The sequence below is a fragment of the Notechis scutatus genome, chromosome 3 (assembly GCF_049901735.1).
Source record: "Notechis scutatus isolate UNSWTSFEM ecotype Mainland chromosome 3, rNotScu1.2, whole genome shotgun sequence".
Lineage (NCBI taxonomy): Eukaryota > Metazoa > Chordata > Lepidosauria > Squamata > Elapidae > Notechis > Notechis scutatus.
Genome location: NC_142011.1, coordinates 50411964 through 50438736, shown reverse-complemented (window position 1 = coordinate 50438736; position 26773 = coordinate 50411964). Strand labels below are relative to the sequence as shown.

General features: G+C 40.1%; 1 protein-coding gene across 6 annotated transcripts in view; it reads left to right on the top strand.

The window, feature by feature from the left end:
* Positions 1-26773, top strand: part of PACSIN1 (protein kinase C and casein kinase substrate in neurons 1) — a 76896-nt gene that overhangs the window by 37593 nt on the left and 12530 nt on the right. For 3 of the 6 annotated variants that reach the window (XM_087959836.1, XM_087959839.1, XM_026680402.2), the window contains exon 2: positions 25643-25773. In XM_087959836.1, coding sequence (XP_087815962.1) covers positions 25711-25773 — 63 coding nt within the window. In that variant the 5' untranslated portion in view covers positions 25643-25710. Of the gene's footprint in view, positions 1-15744; positions 15821-15905; positions 16078-25642; positions 25774-26773 lie in introns of all 6 variants that reach the window. The other 3 variants (XM_087959838.1, XM_087959837.1, XM_087959840.1) reach the window with 3 other exon arrangements.

Below are 26773 nucleotides of genomic sequence, written 5' to 3'. Positions count from 1 at the left end.
ATATTTGGGGATGACTTTATTTTATCACCTCTTTATTACTTTTATAAATATGTAATACTCCTTCCTCTTTCTAATTTTTGTACAACAACTCTGTGAGGTGGGTTTGGCTGAGAGAGAGAGAGACAGAACCAAAGTCACCCAACCAGCTTGCCTATGTATAGACCTGTGATGATAAACCTATGCCACATGTGCCAGAAGTGGCATGCAGAGCCATCTCTCTGGACATGCCAGCCGTTGCCTGTTGCTCTTTTGAATAAAATGCAAAAGTGACCCATTTCATCCCAGAAAACTTCACTGCGTTTTTCTTCTCCCTTGAAAGAAAATAGAAAACCAGCTCTCTTTCAGCAAATTAAATCTGATTTATGAACAGGAAATGCTTCTTAAAGGAATTGTGGTTGAGGATTAAGAAATGCCTGCTTGGGGATGCTACTCTTTTAGCTCCCCATGATTTAAAAGTCCATCTTACATTTCTGCCTGAAGATATAATTGTGTCTCTAAGTTCAGTTTCAACGGAAAGAAAGAAAATCTCCATCACAATGACCTTTAATTTGCCGTTTTTGCATATAGTATGAGTCATCCATTCTGGGGGTGTCAGGGTGTTTCTTTCCTTGAAAAGTTATGGAAAAATATACTGATGATACCTCACTTCAAATTGATGGATAACCTTTCCCTGTGGCTTTATGTAGGTATTAAAGAGAGGCAGGGAAACAAACCTTGTGACATACCATAGGGGAGTGACCTTTTAGTTGTCTTCTCCTCTGTCCTTGTTAGCCTTCCCAGGTAAATCAAACAGGAAGTATGATAACATGAGCTAATTCTACTTTATTGTCAGGCTACATTAGTAGAATCTTGCAAGTCTGGACAAAAACCACAAATCTTCCACTGTCACTTTTAACAGTCTTATACATAGGATGGATCTTTTTAAAGTTTCTTCGCCCACTAAGCAGTTGCAGGCTCCTCTTCCCTTAAGGTCATTCCCACATGGCATTACACTCTTCCAACTAGAACTTCCCATTCAGGAAAGAGCAGAATCACTGTAAAACAGTAACTTCCATTTCTAATTTTTGCAAGCAGCCCAGACGAATGGTATTGAAGACTCATTATGTCTTGCATTTTCATCTCATGCTCAAGAGCTAAACCCCAAAATTATCCAGATAATCTACTTCATTAAGTATGCTTTGTAGTTTCAGACACCACTTTTTCAACAACCTTCCCTAAAAAGAAACCCTGCCTTTGAGGACCACTCAGAAGCTTTAGGTGATCAAGAATGCAGCAGAATGAGCAAAGATAAACATGCCTCAGTGTGTCTATGTGACACCACTGCTTTGCATGTTTCATTGGTTACCCTTATGCTTCAGTTGTGATTCAAGGTATTGGCTATGGTCCGTTCCAACTCTGTTATTCTATTCTGTTCTGTTCTATTCTATAAAGCCATCCATGGCATAGGAATTGGTTATCCGAGGGATTGCCTGTCTCCTGTGGTGTCTGCCTGGCAGGTACCATCTGCCAAGGTTGGCTTGTTCCCAGTTCCTTTGACTAAACAATGACATCTATCAGAACCCACATAGTGCCTTCATTGTAGTTTCTGGAATGAGGTGCTCCTATTCTGAGGTTGTTCCAGAAGGCTTTCAAAACTTGGCTGTGCTCCCAGACCCTGAGCTATGATGATTAGGGCTTCTTTTTGGATGTGCTGCATGTATTGGTGTTACTGGCCAGATTTACCATCTTGTTCTCCACCTTGTTCTGTTTTGCATTGCATTTTGTCTTGATCATTTTATGGGCCTCTCATAATCAATCTGAAGTCAGCCAGCACCTAAAGTGAATCAAATCAATAAAAGAAAGAAAGAAAGAAAAGGCTAGACATGTATTGTGTCTTAATTATTCCAACAAGAAGGGACTCTTCTGGAGGGGTTCTGCCCCTCCTCTTTAAAGGTGTTGCCCCCCCAGAGGAGATTCAGGAACCAGGTGGGGCCTGAATCAAGCCTGCAAGAGGTGGATCTCCTACCAGATACAGATAATCAGAGTTGGAAGGGACCTTGTAGGTCATCTAGCCCAAGTGGGAGATCCAACATCATTTCTGACAAATGGCAATCCAATCTCTTCTTGAAAGTCTCAACTGATGGCGCTCCCACAACTTCTGAGGGCAAGCTGTTCCATTGGTTGATTGTTCTCACTGTCAGAAAGTTTCTCCTTGTTTCCAGGTTAAATCTCTCCTTGTTCAGTTTCCATCCATTATTCCTTGTCTGGCCTACAGGAGTTTTAGAAAATAGCTTGACCCCTTCCTCCCTGTGGCAGCCCCTCAAATATTGGAAGACCGCTATGGTCCTTCTCTTTACTAGACTAGCCAAGCCCAGTTCCTGCAACTGTTGGTTGTATGTTTTAGCTTCCAGTCCCCTAATCATCCTGGTTGCTCTTCTCTGTACTATTTCTAGAGTTTCAACATCTTTTTTATAATGTGGTGAACAAAACTGGATGCAGTACTCTAGGTGTGGTCTTACTAAGGCTTTATAGAGTGGTATTAGTACTTCCCTTGATCTTGATTGTATCCCTCTGTTAATACAACTTAGGATTGCATTAGCTTTTTTGGTGGCTGCTGCACACTGCTGGCTCAAATTTAGCTGGTTGTCCACTAAGACTCCAAGATCCCTCTCACAGTTACTGCTATTGAGCCTGGTTTCACCCAGTCTATATGTGTACTTTTGTTTTTTCTTGCCTAAGTGTAGGACTTTACTTTTCTCTTTATTGAATTTCATTTTATTAGATATGGCCCAGTGTTCTGGTCAAGATCCATCTGGATCTTGAGCCTATCTTCTCGGGTGTTAGCTATTCCTGCCAGCTTAGTATCATCTGCAAATTTGGTAAGTTCCCCTTCTATTCCCTCATCTAAGTCGTTAATGAAGATATTGAAGAGTATTGGGCCTAAGATGGAACCTTGTGGCACCCCACGGCTTACTTCCCTCCATGTAGACTTAGACCCATTAAGGACTACTCATTGAGTACGGTTTGCCAGCCAGTTGCGAATCCATCTAGTGGTGGTGCTATCTATTCCACTTTTTTCTAGCTTACTACTGTGGTCTATTTTATCGAATGCCTTGCTGAAATCTAAGTATACTATGTCCACAGTATTTTGCTGGTCTACTAATTTAGTCACTGTGTTGAAGAATGAAATAAGATTGGTTTGGCATGATCTGTTTTTAACAAACCCGTACTGACTGCTAGTTATTACTTTAATTGTTTCTAGATGTTGGCAGATCTGTTTTTTAATTATCTTTTCCAGTATCTTCCTGGGTATTGATGTTAGGCTGATTGGTCTATAGTTTCCTGGGTCTGTTTTTTTTCCTTTTTTGAAGATGGGAACCACATCAGCTCTTTTCCAGTCCTCTGGTAGTTCCCCGGTGTCCAGGATTTTTGAAAGATATGGTGCAGTAGTTCTGAGATGACCTCTGCCAGCTCCTTTAAAACTCTGGGATGTAATCCATCAGGCCCAGGTGATTTGTTTTCATCAAGATCAGACAGGTGTTCTCTTACTATTTTTTTGCTTATTTTAACTTTTATTTCTTTTCTGTCTTTTACAGTTATGTTTTTGGTGGGTTGAGTTATAGTTTCTTTTTGCGTGAAGACAGAGGCAAAGAACGAGTTAAGCAGTTCTGCTTTCTCTCTGTTGCCTGTTACTTCCTTGCCATCTTCTCTCTTTAGTGGACCTACCACTGATCACTCAATCCACTTCTTCAGAACTAAGAATGTTTATGAGCTATACTAATTCGTTGTAAAAACTCATACAATTAACATAGCTCCTAAACATTTCTCAACTTAAACATTGTATCCTGCTATAAGCTTAATAATGGTCTGGTATATCTGAGATGGCACACTTAGGTTTGTTGTTACTCATAAAATGAAAATTGCAATTTGCAGGTTAGATGACAAGCAATGATTTTTAACAAAGTATTCTGTAACTGTTTCCTCATCCAGGGAGCACTACATCAAGTGACTGAAATATAAAGGTAACTAAAGATGAAAGGCAAAGTCTAAATCATAGTTTTCCTACATATATTTGAAAATTCAGACAATGTTTTAATGTAATGCCTGAACAGTCGCTAATGAGAACAGAGCTGGCTTTAAAAAGTGCATTTGATTTTCTTGCTATTTGGTCAACTGAGCACCTGATTCTTTATACTATTCTGTGTTCATGGCAATTTTCCAAGACCCTGGGAGTTCACAGTATAGAGAATATCAATTTGAAATCAATGACCATATGCAAATATAGTTTTTATTCAATAGAAATGATTAACTGAAGATTAGTTTCTAAACTCCCTATAAAATTCAGTATAGATAGTTCTCAAATGATGACAGTTCATTTAGCAGTGGTTCAAAGTTATGACATCCTCACCAAAAGTACTTACGACTGGTCCCAAAGTTACGTATGTTGCCACACTATAGCAGTCGCTCATCCTTATGACTGACCACAGAGATGCTACAACATGTTCCCTGCCTATTCCCCCCCGCCGCCGCAATCCTGCCCTGCCAGATCTCTGCTTTAGGCCTGCTTTGGTAGCCCACCACATTCCCTGTTCTCCTCCGCACCCCTTCCCGATTGCTCACTTACCTTTGGAAGATCTCCAGAGCTCAAGATGTCCGTGCAAAGTTGTTTTCCTTAGATCTCACGTTCTTACATATCCTACTGTCTGCTTTGGAAAAGTGTTTTTGCAGGAAGGATGGAAGAATGCGAGATCTATCAGGTTCCTGCAGGTGTTGTTTTGTCCCAGTCTGGGTTGGCACCATGTGCACCATCTGCATATTTTCAGCAACAGTCAAAGCAGCAGCACTATTCCCGGGGACACCTGGGCCCTCGGAATGGGCCAGGTGAATGCAGCTGTCGGTTGCCACACCTATAAACCCGATGCTTGCCTCCTACACTGACTTGAGTGCCAGAGCCCTTGACCAGCCAGGTGGAGAAGCACCAGTCTGGTCTCTTCTCTTTGCCAAGCCCCAGCCTCTCTCACAAATGGCCACCACTCTGCCCCGCCACTTAATGGAGTGCACCCAGCAAGTGAGGGGCACAGGGCAGCCGGCACGCTAAGTTCTCCAGCTCTGCAGTGGCACAATTGGTGAGATCCAGGTGAGTTCAGTGCTCCAGCAAGTGACTGGACAGAGATCGGTGGCAGCTGAATTCTTCTGAGATGAAAGAACAAAACTCTTTGTAGAATTCACTAGCAATTTCTGTAGCTGTCAATGCATGCTACAGTTACATCGGTTTTTAGCTAAAAGGAACTGGAAAACATCATCAGAAGAAGCTGCCACTGTGTTCTGAACCGTGGAATATTGTACATTGCGATCTTAGACAAATCAGATCTCGAAAAATTCTGTACAATGAATGTTACTCAACACTCCATATTTTATTTTAGAAAAATGGACCCTATAGACCAGGGATCTCCAACCTTGGCCACTTTAAGCCTGGAGTACTTCAACTCCCAGAATTCCTCCAGGCTTAAAGTGGCCAAGGTTGGAGACCCCTGCTATAGACCAGTGATGGCTAACCCTTTTCTCATTGCATGCCGAAAGTGTGTGCATGCATGCCCGCGCCCATAATGCAATGCATGTGTGACCCCCCCCCCACTTCTGTGCACACACTGTGTGCCTCTGCACATATGCATGCGACCCCTCGCGCGTGACCCACCCCCCTGCACATGCACATGTGTCTCCCCTGTGCGTGTCTACCCCCACGCATGTACGGCAGATACCTGACAATCAGCTGGCTGGCAGGGGGCGCACACATGCACAGTGGGTCTGTTCCGGGCGATCTCTCGCGTGCCAACAGAAATGGCTCTGTGTGCCGTAGGTTTGCCATCACGGCTATAGACTCTGACCCTAGCTGTGAAATACTATTTGACGTTGAGACATATTGAGCATTCCTTTGTTCATTGAACTTTCCCACGAGTGACATAATTTGGAGCAAAACCATCATCCTGATGCTATTCCCTACCTACATAAAACAGCTCCTTTATATCAATGTGCATCTTTAACCTAAGTGAATAAGTGAAATGCAAATAATTCCACCCAGCTTCAAAGAATCCAGAAGTACTCATTCCTTAATCAAAGCACTAGATTTTAAACAAGGACATGGTTATTATGTGCCTTTAGGTAGAGTTATCTTGTTTCTGAAATACCTTTGTTCATATTTAAGCAATTTTATAAGATACAACTGTCCTTTTCCAAATTTTAATTTTCATTAAAAAATTGGGTCAAATGGTTTCCCTTTATCCATTCAACAAATGCATAAATCCAGTTTGGGAATATATTTTCCTTCCAACCAGCAGAATGATTTACCACTGTTCCTTAAACCAAGAAACTAGTTCTCCATTTGTTTTGCTGCAGCAATCTGCACTTTGCCCTTAGCAAACCCCCAAGTCTACTAGAATGTCAGTAACTGTAAAATTCAGCTCATTTGAGATCCGAGCTTAGATGAATGAAAACAAACATTACATTATGCCAAAATGATGTCTCCTGGTGCAGCTCTTGTAACTGCCTTAAGGACCTCAAGCACAGAACTGGGATGACTAAGTGCTAGAATTTTAATCCTCCATTGCTTGCAAATCATCTCTTATCTATCTCTCTCGTACACCCTGACACCCCCAGAATGGGTGACTCATACTATATGCAAAAATGGCAAATTAAAGGTCTTATTGTGATGGAGATTTTGCTTTCTTTCTGTTGAAACTGAACTTAGAGACACAATCATATCTTCAGGCAGAAATGTAAGATGGGCTTTTAAATCATGGGGAGCTAAAAGAACAGCATCCCCAAGTAGGCACTTCTTAATCCTCAACCACAATTCCTTTAAGAAGCATTTCCTGTTGATAAATCAGATTTAATTTGCTGAAGGAGAGCTGGTTTTCAATTTTCTTTCAAGGGAGAAGAAAAACGCAGTGAGATTTTCTGGGATGAAATGGGTCACTTTTGCATTTTATTCAAAAGGTTATCAGGGTGTGCAAATATCCCTCAGTTGTGTATTTCACAATCCTTTCTTAATCCTGTCCTTCAAATTGCTCATGCAGCCATTTAGGGAAGCAGAGTCCTTGTCTTTCTGTCTCCTTTTTTGCATTGGTATGACCTGAGCTCTACCTTCATTCAGGATTCTTCATATCGGTTACCTACTTCACTTTTTGAGTGGTGTTGATATTTTAGGACAATTTGTTCTAATAGCAAGAATAGGATTTTTTTCAAAGCTACTCGGTCTATACAGTCATCACAGAAAGCCACAGAGAGCACAACTTTAGTTGGGACCATTTGACTTTGTGTCAAATGGAACTTAGAACCAGGCTTAAGATCAGTGTTATTTATTTATTTGTTTGTTTGTTTGTTTATTTATTCAAGTGATTATAAGATAACAGGTATAAGTATAAACATAGTTATGAATACATGAAATGAATACATATAAGAAAAATAAAAAGAAACAATAGGACAGGGATGGTAGGCATGTTGGTGCGCTTATGCACGCCCCCTACAGGCCCCTTAGGAAAGGGGTGAGGTCAATAGTAGACAGTCTAAGGTTAAAGTTTTTGGGGTGTGCAAGTGTGGAGAATGCATCCTTGTACTAAGCTTCCATTGTATGTGTGAGGTAAGTTTGGCTGTGTCATTAGGAAAGTGGAGCAAATATCACAAACCGGAGGAAAAAACATAGCAATGAGAAGGATTTTTTCTGTCACAAAATAATAGCTGGTTTTGGGTGCTATCAGCAGTGAATTGGGGAAAATAAATATTCTTTCCCTGTTTTAGTCTATATATTAAGTATGGTTTCCACATGTTAAAAAAGTTACCTATGGATCATAGGAATGTTGGTTGTAAATTGAACAAATTATATTGATAAGAAAGTTGAATGGAAAACTAATGAGAAAATTGCACTTTTTATAAGGTAAAGGTTCCCCTTGTACACATGTGCTAGTCGTTTCTGGCTCTGCGGGGTGGTACTCATCTCTGTTACAAAGCCAAAGAGACAGCGCTGTCCAAAGACATCTCCGTGGTCATGTGGCTGGCACGACTAAATGCCAAAGGGGCACAGAATGCTGTTACCTTCCCACCAAAGTGGTCCCTATTTTTCTACTTGCCTTTTTACATGCTTTCGAACTGCTAAGTTGGCAGAAGCTGGGACAAGTAACAGGAGCTCACTCTGTTATGTGGTGCTAGGGATTCAAACCTCCGACCTGCCGACCTTTCTGATCAACAAGCTCAGTGTCTTAGCCACTGAGCCACCACGTCCCACCTGCACTTTTTATAATTCAGTTAAATAAGATTACAGTACAATCATCCTAAACGTAAAAGATGCCATCTTTGTTCAAATTAGCTCAACCTAAGTACTTACACAGAGATTATACTGATATCATTGTATTTCCTACATAGATTTTTCTCTTGATGCAGGAGGTTCTTTAGTAACTAAAAAGAAAAGGCCCTGTGACTTCAGTGCAGCTGAGCTTGCCTATACTTCAACATCTCTGGTTTCATCAACCCCCCTCAGGATATTGAGCGGTATGGGAAGCCTACCCTATATGGGAAGCCTATCCTATATTTAACTAAAGCCCTGGGGGTCATAAATATTGTTGACCTGCGAGAGAAGGCAAGGCTGTTGCATCATTCCAACACAGCTGGATGATCATTTCTCCCGGCTGCCTTTTCATCATTTGAAAGTGAAGAAGGAATTCATAGAGAGAGCATGGAGCCCCCTCTATGAGGGCTTTCTTGAAGAGATGCCATCTAGTATCATACTCAAAGCTGAATACTCAAAGCATTTGAAGAATCCAAAGTTCAATTTAAGACTGCATATAGGTGAATGTGGAAACAACAAGGTGCAAGCTGCAATTTTGCTGAGAGAAGGGGAAAGTATGCCACCCCTAAGTCATAAAATTCATGACTTTTAAGTTCAAAATGAAAGCTAAGATTTGTGTCTGTTGCTGCTGTGCTTTGGGCTTTAGTTGCTTTTTGCCAGGGGTCTGCAGGGCTTTCTGATTATGCTTCATCCCTGTTTCCAGAAAGGAAGACACTGGCCTTGAAAATTATGGTACATGATAATAGTTGAACCATTGCAGGTCACTATTAAACCAATACTTCACCTTCATTCCGTGAACTGACTTTGGATTTTCTAAAATCCTCAGTTATGATTCTAGAGATAGAAGAAGTTTTCTGATTAAAAAACCCACCATATTCCATATATGAAGGAGGATGGAAGAGTTGAGGCCATACTGGCTAGCAATTCTAAGCATTTTAAATACAACACACTGGAGGATGCCTGATATAGAAAACAAATCCAATACATCTCTTCATGCCCCCAGTGATCATGCTGGGAACTTCTGGATGTGATTCTGGTGTTTCTTTTGTGCGTGCAAGTCTATTTTGGATTAGAAAAGGATACACGCCTTCTCAAAAGTACTGTGCATTCATTCTACAGGGTATTGATTGGGTGATACAATATTTCCTGCAATAGGACAGACTTCTGCTTTCAGTTCATGCCTGCTCCGTCAGCTCTATATCCAAACAGAGCAATTCTGAAGTTCTCACTCAGCACTGGACACTTCATCAATAGCCTTTCCCTGTTGAGGAGGGTAATTGATGGACTTGATTATACAAACTGTTACATTATGCATAGCAAAAAGGAGAAAATAAAATGTAACCCATTTTGGAAAGAATGAGTCAGCATGGGAGCAGATATTCATCCCTTATAACATCTCTCTAGAAGCGAAGGATCTTCTATATTTACCACCATTTCCAAGTTAGAAGTTTAAAAACTTATGGAATCTACCACCGTATCTTTCACAGCAATGCAAGAACCTTTTTCAATCTCTGCTGTCCATCTTCAGACTGCTGTTTCCTATCAGGCCATCAACTTTATTGAGGTTGATTTGAGAGCACGAAGCATTCCTTTTTCTGTTAGAGAGATATGACCAATGCTGGGTGTATTCTGATACAGAGTTCTACCCATCAGACAATAAAATGAGGAGCATGTATTCCTCTATACGCATTTGCAGAATATATTTGAGAAAAAAAACAAGGATGCTAGCAATAGCTAGGACTTGAGGTAAGATTGGCTGCCTATAAATTTTTTAAATAAATAAACATTTGGACATGTTTCTTCAAAGATACTTTTGAAAATAGTACTGTAGAGTGATTTACACATGCATGTAACTATATGACATGATAACTGAAGAGGACTGAGCATATGCAGTTGTACAAAGGATAGCCCATGTCATTGGTATGCTAAATTTTAAAATATCTTCAAAGGAAGACTAATGCTTGGGGGGAGTTGGCAGTATTGTAATTAACCTAAAAGGCTACATTTATGAATACATTATCATCCTTCCATATTCTTAAAAGTAGTTTTATATACCTTCTCAACTTTATTGTATGTTTATTAAGTCCAAATAGAGTAATTTAATTGATCTTCTTATATTTAGCTTGAAGTGCTAAATAAATATGAGGGCATTTATAAGTTCTACAATATTGCTTCCAGTTTTCTAAAACATTCTTGCTTCAAACAGTCTTTGACTTATTACTTGATGACTCAGATGAACGTGTGAACATTCAGTTGCAAATTAGTGCACATATGGTGATCCCAGGTAGTACAAAATTACCAATACTAGTTTCTGTGATGCAATTTTCTTGCCATTATATCTCCTGACGACGTAGCCACTGAGATAAAAATCTAAGAAGCCACATTTGCTGTTGATCTATACAAGATTAAAAACAAGGATTGTTTTGTTACAAATACTAAACGCAACTTTTCAAGTGGTGAAGATTCTATGTAAAGCAAAATTAATCCTGATAGGAACCCACTTGGTAGCTAAAAAGAGAAGAGTCGTTTAGCTATATGCCTGTGGCCATTTCCACATGGAACTTTGTTGTCTCTACTTTACTTACATTGGTATCTTTCCCTTCTGATTCCCCATTACTGTTCTTCGTGGGCAGCAAAGATGATTAATTTCCAGCTTAGCTGTGACACAACATAAATTGGAAACGTTTCATTTCCCAGCTTGAGCTCTGTAGAGTGGTGCGATGACCCATTTTCCTATTGGCAGGAATATCCCAATCCTACCTCTTGGGTTGTCTCTCTTCCCCCTACACACACACACACACGCACACACTAACTTTTAGCATTGTTGTTCTATTTTGAGGACTGGCATCTTTCATTGAGCAGGGAAATGATGATGCAGAAGATTGTCAGCTTTTATCATTACAGCAACTGCATTGATTCTCATATGGACAACAACAGTGTTGACATTGTCTGCTTCTGTGCCCATTGTCTTTAATTGGTCAGCTGGAGAGAGGCCTGGGGCTTCTTAATGCTTCAAGGTCAGCTGCAATGAGAATAAATGCAAGTCACTTTCAGACAGTTTCTATATATTTAATAGTGAAAATATTGGTGATACAGAGTCCCTGAGATTAACTCGCTCTTTGGAATTGCTCCAGCATTACTGCACATGAATTAGACCCTATCTATATATCTATACTAGGGATGGCTTGTCCATATGTGCAATAACAAGTTGATGGAAGCGCTAATCCAATCTTGGGACTAATAGTGTCTACCTTGTATCTTCCCTCTCTCTATGAAAAAGCATAGCTTGTCCTAGCTGATGCCTACACTGAAATGATCCATCTATATCTGTGATGGCGAACCTATGGCGTGCGTGCCACAGGTGGTACGCAGAGCCATTTGTGCCAGCATGCGAGCTGCAGGCAAACTTACCTCACTGGGCATGTGCGCGCCTCACAGCTTTTTCAGCCTCCCAAAGGCTTGATTAAGGCTTCTGCAGGTTTTGCAGGCCGAAAACTAGCCCCGTTTCATCACTTCTGGTATTTTTGGAAAAACAGGAAGTGATAAAAATGGGGCTAGTTTTCAGCCTGCAACGTCTGCAGAAGCCTTCCTCAAGCTTTTGGGAGGCCAAAAAAGGCCTCAAAGCAGCTGAAAATCAGCTGTGAGGCGCAGTGCAGATAAGGGGGCAGCGGGGGTGGGGGGTGGGAATTACACGCACATGCATAGGGGGCATTGCCTTCTGGGTGTTGGCACGCAAGTGCGAGCATGCAAGCGCACGCACAATTTTTGGCACAGGAGCCCAAAAAGGTTATCCACTGATCTATATAGACAAAGGCAAACACTTCTTGCAAATATGCAGAGAAAAAGAAAATCATATTCCACCCACAATCATTTCATTCTAATTCTCCTCTTTGATATTCTTCTGATAAAAGAACACAAGTTGAGGCTGTGGATCAATATGTTCTGTGCAAACTCTTACATGCTTATTTAGATGGTTATTTTGCTACTGTTTCTTTTTTTGGCTTTGTATCTAAACAGGCAACATTGTAAGGTGACAGATTTTGGAAAGGAGGGGGGGGGGAAAGGCTTTTAAAGTTTAAACAAAGCCAGCACACAATTTGTTAGTTCATCAAAAAGAAATACCAGCTTTCCTGGAAGAACACTGAACATTTTCTGTAATAAGATGAACAGTGCAGGGGCATACATGGGTGTGCCTCCTAAGATGTGCATTCTCCACACTTGCACATCCCAAAAACTATCTCATGTATCTATCTCATGTATTCAAAACTATATTTATTCTTATACCTGTATCTTGTAAGCGATTGACAAATCAAATTAAATGTAAAATACATACCGTATTTGCCGGTGTATAAGACGACTTTTTGCCCTGAAAAACATGCCTCCAAGTGGGGGGTCATCTTATATGCCGGCAAATACGGTATATCCACTGCCGGCTTTCGGATGCTTGTGGGACGAGCGAAGGCACCTCTGGCTTCCCGGATCCCCGCGTCGCTTCCGCCAAGAGCCTCCCGCGTCTCTGAATCAGGTTCGAATCCCGCTCACCTCACTCCGCCCGAGGCTGCAGCGACTGGGGGAGCGAGAGCGTGGTCACTCCTGTCGCCCAGGCAGGGCCATGTGAAGGCTGCCTGCCTTCCTGCTTCTCCCACGGCCCCTGGCACTCCGCCCTGCCGCTGCAGCCCCGGGATTTCTGGAGGCGTTTCCGGTGACCCCGCCGGGATCATTTGGCTGACCTAGCGGACACGTTGCAAGAGGACTCTGTTGCGGGAAAGCCCGAGTGACTCCGCCGGGAAGGGCCAGGGTTCTGGAGTAACGCCTGCCTACTCCGAGACACGCTCCTTTAGACAGTCCATCTAAGAGAGTTCAAACATCCTTCACTCCCAACACAGAATAACATACACACTGTGTAAATATTGGATGATTAGTTACCGTATTTGCCGGCGTATAAGATGACTTTTTGCCCTGAAAAACATGCCTCCAAGTGGGGGGGGGGGTCGTCTTATACACCCAGTCGTCTTATACGCCGGCAAATACGGTATATAGCTCAGTCCCCTGTGCTTAAAGTTGTCATCCTAATTTTTTGGTACAAATTCTCTTTTTCCCTTTCCTCTGTACCGTTTATGCACAGATAGTTAAAAGCACATATGCAGCTGATTTTTATTTGAATTGATGGCCTATGCTTCTGAGGCGGATGAGACATTGTAGGCAATGTTCCTAGTCAACTCATCCTTGAGGGGAACATGGCCCAAGCTCTATCAGATCACAGCAGGGCAACAGTTACTGCTGGAGGAGAACTGCTGGGTTCCTCTGCAGGGAGGCAGTAGCAGCAATTGTTTCAAAAGAACCTTCACAAAGCAAATAGGCCGCTGTGGTCAGGAGCTGGGTCCAGCAGCGTAAACACAAATGTATGAGGTCATCACTTGAGAGGCCAATCTGGCCTGGATTGCATTGCTTTCCCCTTGTAACACTACTCAGGAGAGATGTCACTGTCATAAAGCATGTTTCTTTTTAGATTGTAAACCAGAGAGAACAGGGGAGCTGTTTAATTATATCTATCATTCTGGAAAACTCAGTGGGCAATTGTAACTGGGGTAAATTTGATGGATGGATAGATTGGCCCTCAAATATATGTTTAAGTAGGCATAGGTTGACATATTGATTACGTTCCATCCTGAGCAGAGATGCATAATCTAACGGAGGGATAGGTAATGTGGTGATGTCAAAACATTTTAACTCTCCAGGAGTGTGAAGTTTATAGAAGAGAATATTTATAGGTCAGGGTTGAACTATGGGGTCCTTAATGCTCTCTGAGCTTGGTGGTTTTCTGGAAGATGTTTCATTACCAAACTTGGTAACATCTTCAGTACTAGAAGGGAGTGAGGTTTGCTCTTTTTTATTATTTTCCTGTGGCTTGCCCTGTCAGTGTTATTGGAAGTAGTCTTGGTGATTCCTTGATTAGGCTGTTGTTTATTGTTAGCTTGTTTGTCTGCAGAGGTGGTATTCAGCAGATTCTGACCAGTTCTGGAGAACTGGTAGCGGAAATTTTGAGTAGTCCGGAGAACTGGCAAATACCACCTCTGACAGGAGGTTTTACGGTATCCTTCCCCACCACACACATCAAGCCACGCCCACAGAACCGGTAGTAAAAAAATTTGAATCCCACCACTGTTTGTCTGCATTGGTTGTTCCTTGCTTGGGGTATTGTTTACTTCTTGATAGTTCATCTAGTGTTAATTGATGTTAATCTCTGCTCCTTTGGATGTTGAGGGCTGGTGGGGATGTTTTTTGGACTTCTTGTTGCCCTTTTCGCTTTTTGTCTTTTCTGAGTGGTATACAGATGCAGTTTATCTGTATACGCCTATTGATGGCTGATTTGTCTGAGTGCCAGGCTACCAGGAATTCTCTGGTGTTGTTTGAACTTGAAGATTATATGGACGTGATTCAGGAGTTTAGCAGGAGTTAATACCTTAACGCAGTATTTTTCAAACTTGGCAACTTTAATATATGTGGTCTTCAGCTCCCAGAAAAGGTTTGCAGCTATATTTATAATGTGTCATTCCACATTAGGACATGATTTGTTGATTTTTTTTATTAACACAGATGTCAATGAGTATAACCTTGTACAGCAATACAAATCCTGCAGTGGGGTTACATCAGGGCAGGAAAAGGAGCATGGGTCTCTCTGTAAATGCAATAGGGCTGATTGGAAGTAAGTAAAAGTAAAGGCTTTCTAAAAAAGAGATTACAGTTTATGTCCAAGATTAAAATTATCCATCTGCACCATTTTTATATATGCCCATAGAGTTTTCTATTTAAATACGGAGACAGGAAGGACAAGAAAGGAAGAGAATGGAGGCAGAGGCAAAAAAAAGTATTGGTATTTCAGTGGCATGTACTTGTAGTTGGATTAGGCTTCACTGAGTGAGACCAGGAACTCAGGTTTTGGCCAAAGGTTTCTTGAAATGTGATTTTGAGGTGATTGTAAAATGTTATTTTACAATTATTCTGAGAGCCAATTCCAAGCATTTCAGGCAGGAAGGGAACAGTGAGTCAGTCCTAGCTTTCTGTGAAAGAAAGGATGTGGCATTTTCCCTGGTGTTAAGCCAAGGGATTTCTTGTAAAGTAAAATATGCTGGGCAGTAGATTACCCAAATTTAAATTCTCATGGGGGTGAGTGAGAAAGAGAGAGAATTTGTGTTGAAGCATACAGTACTGTCACTTGTAGGTATTATTAGTATTCATGAAATAGAACTCTTTCTGCTTCCTATAACACAGTGGCATCACTGTTTATCTAGCAGCCATTAGCACAAGTTAAAGGGAGCATAGTAAGGCTTAAGATAATTTATTACTATTTAAATTTTCTTTTTGTTCAAACAGTTGATTCCATTATTTTGTTGTGTATTTTTCTATGTGTTTTTGATCAAAAACAGATAAAAGATACCTAAGATGCTAATGTGTTGAACAAGATCGGTGTTGTTCTATGGCCATGCTAGCTGGGGATACAAGGTGAGGACAGTTCCACGTTTCCTGTTTGGAAAGGTCTTATTGTTCCTTTCTGTCCTGCAGTAGTGTCATATTTTTTTTTGGGCAGCATAGCTTTTCTTCCCTTCTCCTCCTGCTGATGATAAAGGCACGTTTTCCATGACTTTCTAAAATGCCACCTATTCTCTGCAAGCGGTTGACACTTTCAGCAAATGTTTATTGATTAGAAAAGTGCTTCAGCACATCTTTGCCAGAACTGGCTTCCCTTGTCCGCCTGCCAGGTAAGATTAGTTCCATTTGCTACTGTCCAGCAAAAGTACTTTTTTAATGCATGCTTAAAGCAAAAGCAAAAGCAAAATGTAAGTGTTGTTTTGGATCATGAACTAAAGCTGCAGTGTCTGTAAACCAAGCCAGCCTAACCCTTGCTACAGCATTTTTATAGGTGTTACATAAGGAAAAAAAGCTATCTGTGGTTGCCAAATGCATATCAATTTATACCAACAATTAAAGTACCGAGTCACACTTTGAGTATACATGCATATCTTCCTCACACATTTTGTGAATCAAAACTGATAATCAATTGACTATTAAAATTCAGCAAGAATGACACTAATTCCACAGCGACTGACAATAAAGGTTGTGTATGTGTGAGAGAGAGGGATGGAGAGGGGGGATGTAACTAATAATACTGTCTCCCTTGATGAAAAAAGAGAAAGAAATAAGAGCTAGGAATGTGGATTCAGTTTTATAATTTTAAAAATACAATAGGTGTTATATTTTTTAAAGATACTATTTCCTCCCGGGCTGCAGGGCGTGGGGGGGGGGGGGGCCAAAGCGCTTGGGGGGGGGGGGGGGTGTATGGGGGGGAAGGGCCACCCCTTGGGGGGTTTTTTGGGGGAAAAAAGTGTTTTTTTTCCGCGACACATATGGTTATTTTTTATATAATTTTTTTTTTTTTTTTTTAAATTAATTCCAGGATTAGCTTGGCCTTGAAAAGAGGTGTCAAGCAAGAATTCTAACAATTTTAACATATTGGGCAAAACTCATTCATTGGCAGCTATATGACAAAAACCGTATGACATGGAATCTGAACTAGGATAAAGGCAGAGCTCAATGACTATTATCACTTATGGCATAAATCAGTGTTTCTCAACCTTAGCAAGCAGAAAATGTGTGGACTTCAACTTCCAGGATTCCCCAGACAGCTGCTGACTTCAAGTTGCCAAAGTTGAGAAAAACTGGTATAAATGACACTTCTCCAACGTGGACCTTTTAGGTCCTTAGGGATTCCAATATATTTTAATAGCATCAGATAGGATAAAGCTGTTATAAACAATAATTTTTCTGCACCAGCAACCTATATTTCTTTGTCAAATTTTATAATCAATATTGGTCAGAAAGTTGAAATAATAATTTTTCATTTTAAGCCTTTGGTTAGAACATCTCATTTTCTGTTTGCCTCCATTGATAAAAAAAAAAAAAAAAAAAGACTTTAGGGAGCAAGTATATGAAAACTGAAATTAAAATATAAAACAAATATTCAAACTTAATGGCAAATAACAAACTATGATTTCCCAGAAAGAGGAACTAATTACATAGTAATTGAGATGGGGAGGAATGGCCAGAACAGAAACCAGACTTCGTTTCTCTAGTTTCCTAACCACAAATTGCATAAGTTGATTCAAAACATTTAGCCTGGGAATCACCTTAAGAAAGTACTTCCTATAAACCAGGATAATACCTGATACAATAGCAACAGCATAGCTTTTAAGAAAGCGTGACTAGACCTGACAAAAGATAAGATTTTATGGTGCCCTAGGGTCTGATACCCCTCCCCTTCAGATGAACTGATGAGATTTTCCATTAACTCAGTGAAAAGTAAGGACATGGATGGTGATAGGGAATGCTAAGTAGTGTATTTTATTTTTCTTTAGCATGGACTAGATTTAGAGTTTTTAATTTGTTTTTGTTACTGCAAGACCTGGGGTAGTTCAGAGTAAACAGTGAGTTTCATTTTTTTATCCTCAATATTTCTGAATTGCCAGAAATAAAATCGTTTTCTTCAAACTGCTTGGTAGAGATCACAGAGTGAAAACAATGGTAATGCAGAAATGCCAATAAACTGGGCCCTGGAATGCAAGAATCAGGGCTTAAAGTCTTTGACTCAAGGTGAAATAGATAGATAGATAGATAGATAGATAGATAGATAGATAGATAGATAGATAGATAGATAGATAGATAGATAGATCTATGTTTAGAGTGTCCAGAATTGGTATATTTGCTGCACCATGTTTTGAATAGTGAATAGAGAGCTACTAAAGGAAAGTACACATAAGTCTTGGTTTCATAATTGGAAGGGGAGGCAATGGAAAGAAAATTTATATACTTTCAAAAGATTTAAACAAAACACTATTCATATACTAGGTGAGGTTGTAGCTTGACTGTATTTCTTTTGTAAAATATAATTGATTTGATTGGCAAATGCACTAAACTATAAATCTTGGTTTACAAATGAAGTGAAACGAATCAATACAATAGACTAAACCAAACACAAACTAGCCAAATTTTACTTTAAGTATGTTGTATGAGGGAAGGAAGTGTGACAATTCAACAACAAAAAAGACAGAGAGACAGAAGCCCCAACTATCCAAGATACAGCGTTCTTGGAGATTATATAAGCCAATGCTGATGAGATGATTTACAATTCCCAGTAAAGCATCAATGGTCATTGAATCTAAATTTGTTTTCTCAGCCCATGTCTAAAGGCTCTTATCATTTGTGCATATTTTTAAAAATACACATGCTACACTGCCATGTAGTTTAAATGCAAATCGGGGAGCTAAAAAGAAGGAAATAAAATAATACAGTCAAGGAGTAGCTGCAGCAGCTCCTCAGCAAGGCCCACCTCTATTGCCCCTATTAAGCATTTCCTGCTACTCCAATTAATGTCAAACCCTTGGGTCTCCCTGATATTTTCATTTCAGATTATCATGTCTGCGAGTTGCATTCTGTGTGTACTTAAACAATGGTCACTAGAATCAAAAGATTGGTGCTGTTGAGGACATTGTTGCTAATCAGAAAATACACCTGCCAAGCACTGTGCCCTCTCCATTCCCCCGTCGGTGGAGGGGCCCCATCAGATAATACTGTGCTTAATTCACCCTGAAACTTGGTTGGAACTTGGGATTCTTTCTCTAGTTTGGATTAGGCACAGTACTAATTAAAGAACTGAAGGAAGGAACGTGGCAACCTGTGATAATATCTATTTTTAAAGTGCCAGAATTAAAATAGAAAACATGATTTCATGATTCACGGCACTCTACATTTCTAATGAGTTTATGGCCAGCCCTATTCTGGGTTCAGATTAAATATGTTTGAAACTGTTTCTCAATTTTACGTATCTCCATGTTAGGACAAGTGAGTGAAGCTGCATTATTGTTTCCTTTTATTCTTATTCTAATGCTCATTTATGCTGTCTCATGCATACTTTTACATATTTTCAGGTGCATTTATCCTCTGATGTGTATAATCTGAGGCACTGGATTGCACATAGTATCAACTCTCTCTCTCTTTAAACTGCTAAAATAAAACCTCTGATTAAAACCTTGAAAAGTTGGTGTTGCAGTTTTCTGTCATTTTGAGAGTAAACACATGAAAATGGTCAAATAAATAAATCAAATGTATTTTACAGCTGAAAGGAAAAGACCTTGAAATCACCTTCCAAGCCAAGAGCAACACAACATTTTGGCTTACTTTGATGAAGAACATGATCTCATCCAAACTGCATTATAATCCACTAAAATTGCAGGCCCTAACCAGTAAAAGGTTGCTTAGCTGTGCTATATGTGGTTACCAATGTCAATAGTTGTGATTTCAGCAGATTCTACCCATTCCCTCTCTGACTGCTATGTACCAATCTATAGCCCAGTAGTTATCAACTTGTGGTCCATGGACCCCTGGGGGCACCACAATGTCATCACGGGGTCCATTGAAGTCTTGAAGAAATTTTATGATTTAAATCTTGAATCAAGTCTTGGGGGCCTATGGCCACAAAAGGTATTTAAAAGGGTCCATCCTGAAGAAAAGATAGAAAGCCACTGCTATAGCCCATCACCAAGACAGTGGAGAAAGTCTTTGGTGTCTTTAGTTTGATCACATTGTTCCAATACAAATCTTTACTTCTGTTTTAGATCTATTTTATCTCCAACCTTTCCATTGCTCTCTTACTCCTTCTCCAGGTCTGGTTTCTCCTGTATGTTCTTACTTCCAGAGAATTCTTTGGTTTGACACAGTAGCTCATCCTCATCATTCTAGTGCAGATGTCATTGTTGTTTTAATGGGAAGAATAATCTGCTGCTGTACTGCTAGTAGATATGCCTTGTTTTCTTAGTTTGGATAATTAGTTTACTCAGTACTTAGGAGCGAGCTTACTTGGTGACATAAACAGATGCAAATAAATTGTGGTCTCATTGCTTTTCTATGATATTTATTTATTTATTTATTTATTGAATTTATATTGCCGCCTATTCGCCCATGGCAACTCAAGGTGGCTTACAGAATATAAAACCACATTTAAGACAATAAAAACTAACAAAAAGAATAAAATAAATTAATATAGTACAATATAACAAAATCACTCCCCATCTCTCACAACCCCCACCCCAGTAACAGCACATCACACGAGCCATTTAATGGGTTCCATCCCGCTCTGGGTTCCCCAGGCCCACTGGCAGAACCAGGTCTTCAGCGCCATCCGAAAGAATATTAGAGTGGGGGCCGTTCTAATCTCTGGGGGAATGATGTTCCAGAAAGAGGAAGCTACCACGGAAAAGGCCCTTCTTCTGGTCCCACCAGGTATATCTTCCTCGGGGATGGGACCCACAACATTTCCTGCCTCCTCACTCTGATGGGTCGGGTAGATGTGACTGGCAAGAGACGGTCCCTCAGATATTGCTACCATTTGATATTGTTCTGATATTGCTGCCAATATCACAGCTCTGATATTGCTGCCATTTCATACCTACCTAAGCAATCAGAGATTGATACGAACAATTATGGAGGATAGGATTCACATGAAAAGTGACAGTAATTTTTCTCTTTTGAGAATTCCTTATTGAGGCAGGCTATAGCAGGTGTTCCTCATATGGCAGAATGATACTTGAATTAAGTCTCATCTTCCACCATAAGATGACAGTTGTAATAGATGGATAATAACATTTAAGAACTGACAATAAATCAGTTCATTCATTGTAGTTGAAGAGTATGAGGAATTCCTCATGCCCTCTAGATACTTTTGACCATGATCTATTATTATCCTCAGTGAACATGATCAAAGGCCAAGAACAGTGGGCCTATAATTAAAAAGCAGGCCATTTACTTTTGTTCTGTTGCCAAAACCATAGCAAGGTAATATTGCAGCTTTAATGCCTGTCATGCTATCTGGATTTTGCTTTTGGTGATACCAATAAGGATGTGCATAGATTCAGGAAGGCTGGTATATTGGTACTTATGCAAGCAGCTTCTTGACCTCTTCTTGACCTCTTGATAGTGATAGTTATATCACTATCAAGCTTTCACTGTTTTATTAGCCAGTGGGTGTATTTTTCTGCATGGTTAATGCATAATTGTGGACACGGAGTATACTGTAAGTGAGCTGCTACCCTTGCCATCATGATTAGGCATATATTATAGGCATGCATGTTTCATTACTTCAGTTATATTCCTGAGAGCTACATGCTTTCCCCTCGGTGCTGAATATGTATTGCTATGTCTGAGTATGCCCACGTGTACTGCCAGGTGTGTTGCTCTCTCAATTCATTTATGTATCTGCACATGGCTGTGACAACGTATGAGGAATGCAGTCACACATTTATTTTCAAGGGTGGCCTGGACTGTGGTTTCTGATAACAGCAAATCCCCTAGAGGTGCAATTAGTTCCTCTGCAGCGATCTTTTGTGATGATCTCAGAAGCTCTAACCATTTCAGCACAGAATCCTGTATCAGTTGAGCCTGCCAAAGAAAAAAATCATTCCCCTTCTGCCCATGATTAAACTCATGGAACTCCTGTTCCAAAGCAAGAGGAACAGAAGTATTTGGGTTAATCAGTAACCTCTTTTTTAAGGCAACTATTCTTGGCTGATCAAGATATATTCTGTCTAGTCTTCATTTCTAAATTGTTAGGTCAGCATAAATGGATTATTGTCAACTCCAAGCTAAATTGCATAATAACCTTAAGGGTCTTCTAAGACTGCAGATAGCAATCAGTGCCATAGGCACATTGCCAAAGGCTCTAGGATTTGGATGTGTCGGTGTCACTTTCCAAGGGCTGTAGTTAAGCAATTCATCCCATCTTTGTTCACTTCCTAGGATTTGTGCTTGTGTCACTTTGCATTCTGACAAACAGCTGATTTGGGGATCAAGAACATTTTGTAGCATGGATCATATAACAATATAAAACTGAATCAGATTTCACATGATGTTGAAACAATATCTTTCACAGGTGAGGAGATGAAAAGGCATGAGATATGGAACTGGTTCATACAAGCAAAATCCATTTTGCCACCAATAGATCATATTGGCATTTCTTAGCCTGAAATATTTTCCCAGATGAGGGTTTTTATATTGATAACAGTGTACTGATCTGGCACCTGTGGCATTTATTATATCCAGTCCATTCCAATTGCAAATTGAGATTTTCTTTATATTTCCTCATATAATATTGTGGTTATGGTGGAAGTCATCTGATTTGATATTTGTATAAAAATAGGGAAACTAAGATTCAGTAGAGGCAAGAAATCCTGTGTTTTTAATACAGCAGTTGATGTTCAGATGAAGAACAAATACTATCTTGGTGTACAAGAATTACGCCCACGGTTTTCTTCTGCCTAATAGATAGATGTGTGTTTTCTCTTAACCAGCCTCTTTTCTTTTCTTTTTTAAAAAAATGATTTTTATTGTTCTTTTTCAGCTTTAACACACATTAATCTTGACTTTAACAGTATTGTGTCATCATTATTATATGTGTTAAATTATTCTACACATCAGTCTCATACAGATATCTACACTGATACATCTTTATATACAATCATTTACTTTTATCTATAATAGTCTTCCCATAAGATCAAGTTGTAATCAAAACTTAAGGCACTCGTAATCCAACATATTTAGATGAATTCTGCAGGGGTCCAGGTTGGGGGAGGCTGGCCTAGAGCCAGGTTAAGCTCACCTTTCTTTGAGGATGACAGGAAATATATGTGTTGATCTAAATAAATAGTGATCAGGCAGAATGTTTGCCCAGCTCAGCATCATCTGGGAAAGCTGTTTATACAGTAACACAGCTAGATTCTAGATGGATGATTAGCATAATTTTCTGTATCTGAACACCCATATATAAATCAGAATGGGTTTTAAAGCATGGTGAAAATAAATGTGTGTTGTTTATGTAGAGATGGGAGGAAGAAGAGGGTTAAATCTACCATAGTCTCTTTTTATTATTATTGCGAGTGTTTTTTTAAGTTCCAAATTGATTTGCTGAGTTTAATTTGTTGCAGATAAAGATTGAATAAGCATTCTGGGACTGCAGAGAAAAAGGCAGATAGTTAAGGCACAACAGAAAAGAGAGCAGCATTTGGTTATCTAAGAGAGAGATAGTAATGTTGCTTTTCCCTGCCTGGTTCTCTTTATTTTTCTCCTTCCATCTATCATGTACAACCACAAATTTCGTCATTCAGTTGCAACCCTTATTCTCAGTTAAAACATCTGTTAAATATGCTGGATAGGGGTGATGTTAAGGGAAAGCTGGTTTCTGCTATGATTATCTAAGTAAGGATGATTTGGAAGTGACAGTATTACATGACACCTACTTCAAAACAGCTTGTTTTTATAGAATCTCTGATCTCACCTGAATAATAAGGGTTCAACTGAACATACGTTGGCCTTTACTCATGTAAATTCAAGGTTAAAAGCAAACAATATAAAAAAATAAACTTGGTCTGTTTCTTTGCTTCTCTGCTATATGTGATTTTTACCTTGGAGAAGGTGCTGAAGCAATTGATGCTTCCTGGAAAAAAAGAAATCATCTCTTTTTCCTGCACGCATGGTGTGGTTTAATAATCTACTAGGTTAGCCAACTGAAATATATTCTACTGTACACCATCATTGACTGAGATCATATACTGTATGGCATATTTAGCAACTTAGGCATTGTATGATGCAGATCATATTTATGGCTTAGAATGAGGATGGACCATTTGAATCTCCAGAGTCAAACATGCCTATGGAAACTAATTGAGGAAAGAAGCAACCTGCAATTGAAATTTCCTAACAGTGAAGACAATTAACCAGTGGAACAGCTTGCCTTCAGATTTTGTGAGTGCTTCGTCACTGGAGGTTTTTAAGAAGAGACTGGACTGCCATTTGTCTGAAATGGTATAGGATATCCTGCTTGAGCAGGGGGCTGGACTAGAAGACCTCCAAGGTCCCTTCCAGCTCTATTCTGATTCTGATCTTGGAGTTCTCATTATCCAGAGCTCCTCCAAAGTGGGCAGGATCTAAGTTTCAACAAATTTGAGATTGATAGTTTGCCTTAAGAGACTGAAAGTAACAATATCAATCCAACAAAATAAACAAAAAGAAAGAAAAAAGTTGCCCACGTTGGGTCTATTCTTCTTAGAAGCAAAATAAATCTACCTAAATCCTCCCTAAACTCCCAAAATACAACCAAACATTTTGGACATGTCATTCCAATGACATGATATCATCAGGCTTAGTTTATTTGCTGCAAAAAAAAGCCCATTACCTTATTTATCAAGCCACTGTGGAACAAATTATGAATTAATGCAATGGGAGAATTCAGCTACACACACACACACACACACACACACACACACAAAACTATATTGCAGGCAAAAAATTTCAATACCAGCCTAATCAAATCCATTGCATTCAGTTGAGTTTAAAATTGTTCATTCTGTGCTGAAAAAAATCTAACTAACTACAAAACAATACCAAAAAGATACAGAATGCTTAGCCATTTATTGATATGTGGGATGTTTACATCCCAAATCCAGCATTCCTATTTGTCTTGAACTATAAAAAATATTCTCATCTTCTCCAATTAGCAAACTTGAATTACATTTTGATTTTATCATTTGGGATTTAAGACTATTTCAGAATGTTCTGTATGAATTTTAATGTTAAGGAAATTATTTCCCTGAAGAATAACTTTGCAATGAAGTTGCAATAGTGCAAAAGCTTAGTAAGGGGCCAATTCTAGTGAATTTTCCCAGCAATTTTCTTGTTTGTGTCATGTGACCTGCTACTGAAGATATCACAAAATATTTATGGAGTATTGAAAGCCAACAAAAGTGTGCATTAGTTCTATTTGAGAACCTTGCTTTCACTGTGACTATTTCTGCCATGTACAATTTTTTTTTTGTAACCGATGAAATATTTCTACATTCTCTTTATGAAGTGCTTTTTATTTAGCAGATGTTTTCAGAAAATCAGAACAAGTTCTTCGGGTTTTACTTTTAAGCTTTTCAATCTGACATGGTGGCATTTAATTAATTATGCCTGGAAACTGTAGAAATGCAGAAAGACCTTATGTCCCTAGATTTGTCTCCTGCTAAGAGAAAATGTTTGAAAAAAGGGTCTGATGGATAAATTTAAAAAAAAAAAACTATTTCAGAATATGGTGCTGTTTACCATAAGGCAAAAGGTGAAAGGTTCGCATAAACGGGAAGATAATAGAAAACCATGCATTTCGTCTCCCAGAAGGCCTCTGCTTGTTTCCAGGTAAAGTTCAGGTGATTGTTTCCCCTACCTATTTGTGTTCTTTCCTTGCAGCGCATGAGGTCTGGTCCTGTTGGCAGAACGGCTGACCCCTTGGCGATAAATAACCAGGGCCGCTGACAATGTCAACTTCCTGTGATGAGTCTGTGGCATCTGTTGAAGAAGTAACAGACAGCTTCTGGGAGGTAAGGACTTCCCCTTGGCATGACAGAAATGTTCATGATTGGCTGACTAAGGAGTGACTTAACTTAGTAAGAGCCAGCCAAATGCAAAACAGCTTCTCCGTAGAACTGCTCCGAGCATCCAGAGAGTGGGAGGTGCTCTAGTCTTCACTCTTACAGGCTGAGCTATAATTGAAGGAACGCTCCTCCTCCTCCATGTGACTCCTCCATGCGTTCCCCCAGTTTTAGCTCAGCCTCGCAGAGACAGGCAGCTCTAGCAGTTTTCTCCTTGGCCGCCGATCCAGGTTTCTTTGCATTAAATCTCAGGTTTGATCTTTCCTTGTGTTTCCTCCTTGGTCCCTGCGCATTTGGGTTGTCTTAAATTGGTGAAAGGAGCGAATTTTCGCCCCTCAGGGGGGAGATACGGGGGTTTTAGAGCCTTTCGCTCCCCCCCCCACTCTGGTGCCTGCCGCTTTTTAAGCTGTGCTGCCTCAGCAGCGGCTTGTATTGTACGCTTCATAGCGTTTTGTTGTGCCTTCCCCCCACGAACGCAGTAGAGAGAGGGCGAGCTCTCTTCTCTTCAGGCCCCTCGTTCTGCCTGCATTTCGGCAGTTTTTATTGTTGTTGAGGGGCTTTCCTTCTTCTCTGAGCCTCGCGCTGGTCCCGGCGGCCATTTTGGGCGTGCCTCGTGGCCGGCCACCATTTTGTTTAGCTGTAGAGTTTGCTGCGATGATTTGGGAGGCTTATGACAGGACCGGCAGGCCTGTTTGGAGTTTTCTTTTCTGAAGGGGTATTGTGGCTCTGTGCCCTGTTGCCCGTTGATTTCTCTGTTGGTTTGTTTCCGCAGCCTGCTCAGAGGCGAAGGAGAGGCACCTACTTCCCATGATGCTTGGGAGGCTGCCTCAGGAGGCCTATTTTTACCTAATTTTTCCTATTTTTACCTATTTTTACCTTTTTTTGTTAGAAAAATAAAAAACAAGTGGTTATCTGGCCTCAGCGTTCATTCGGTCCATTGGCTCTTGGA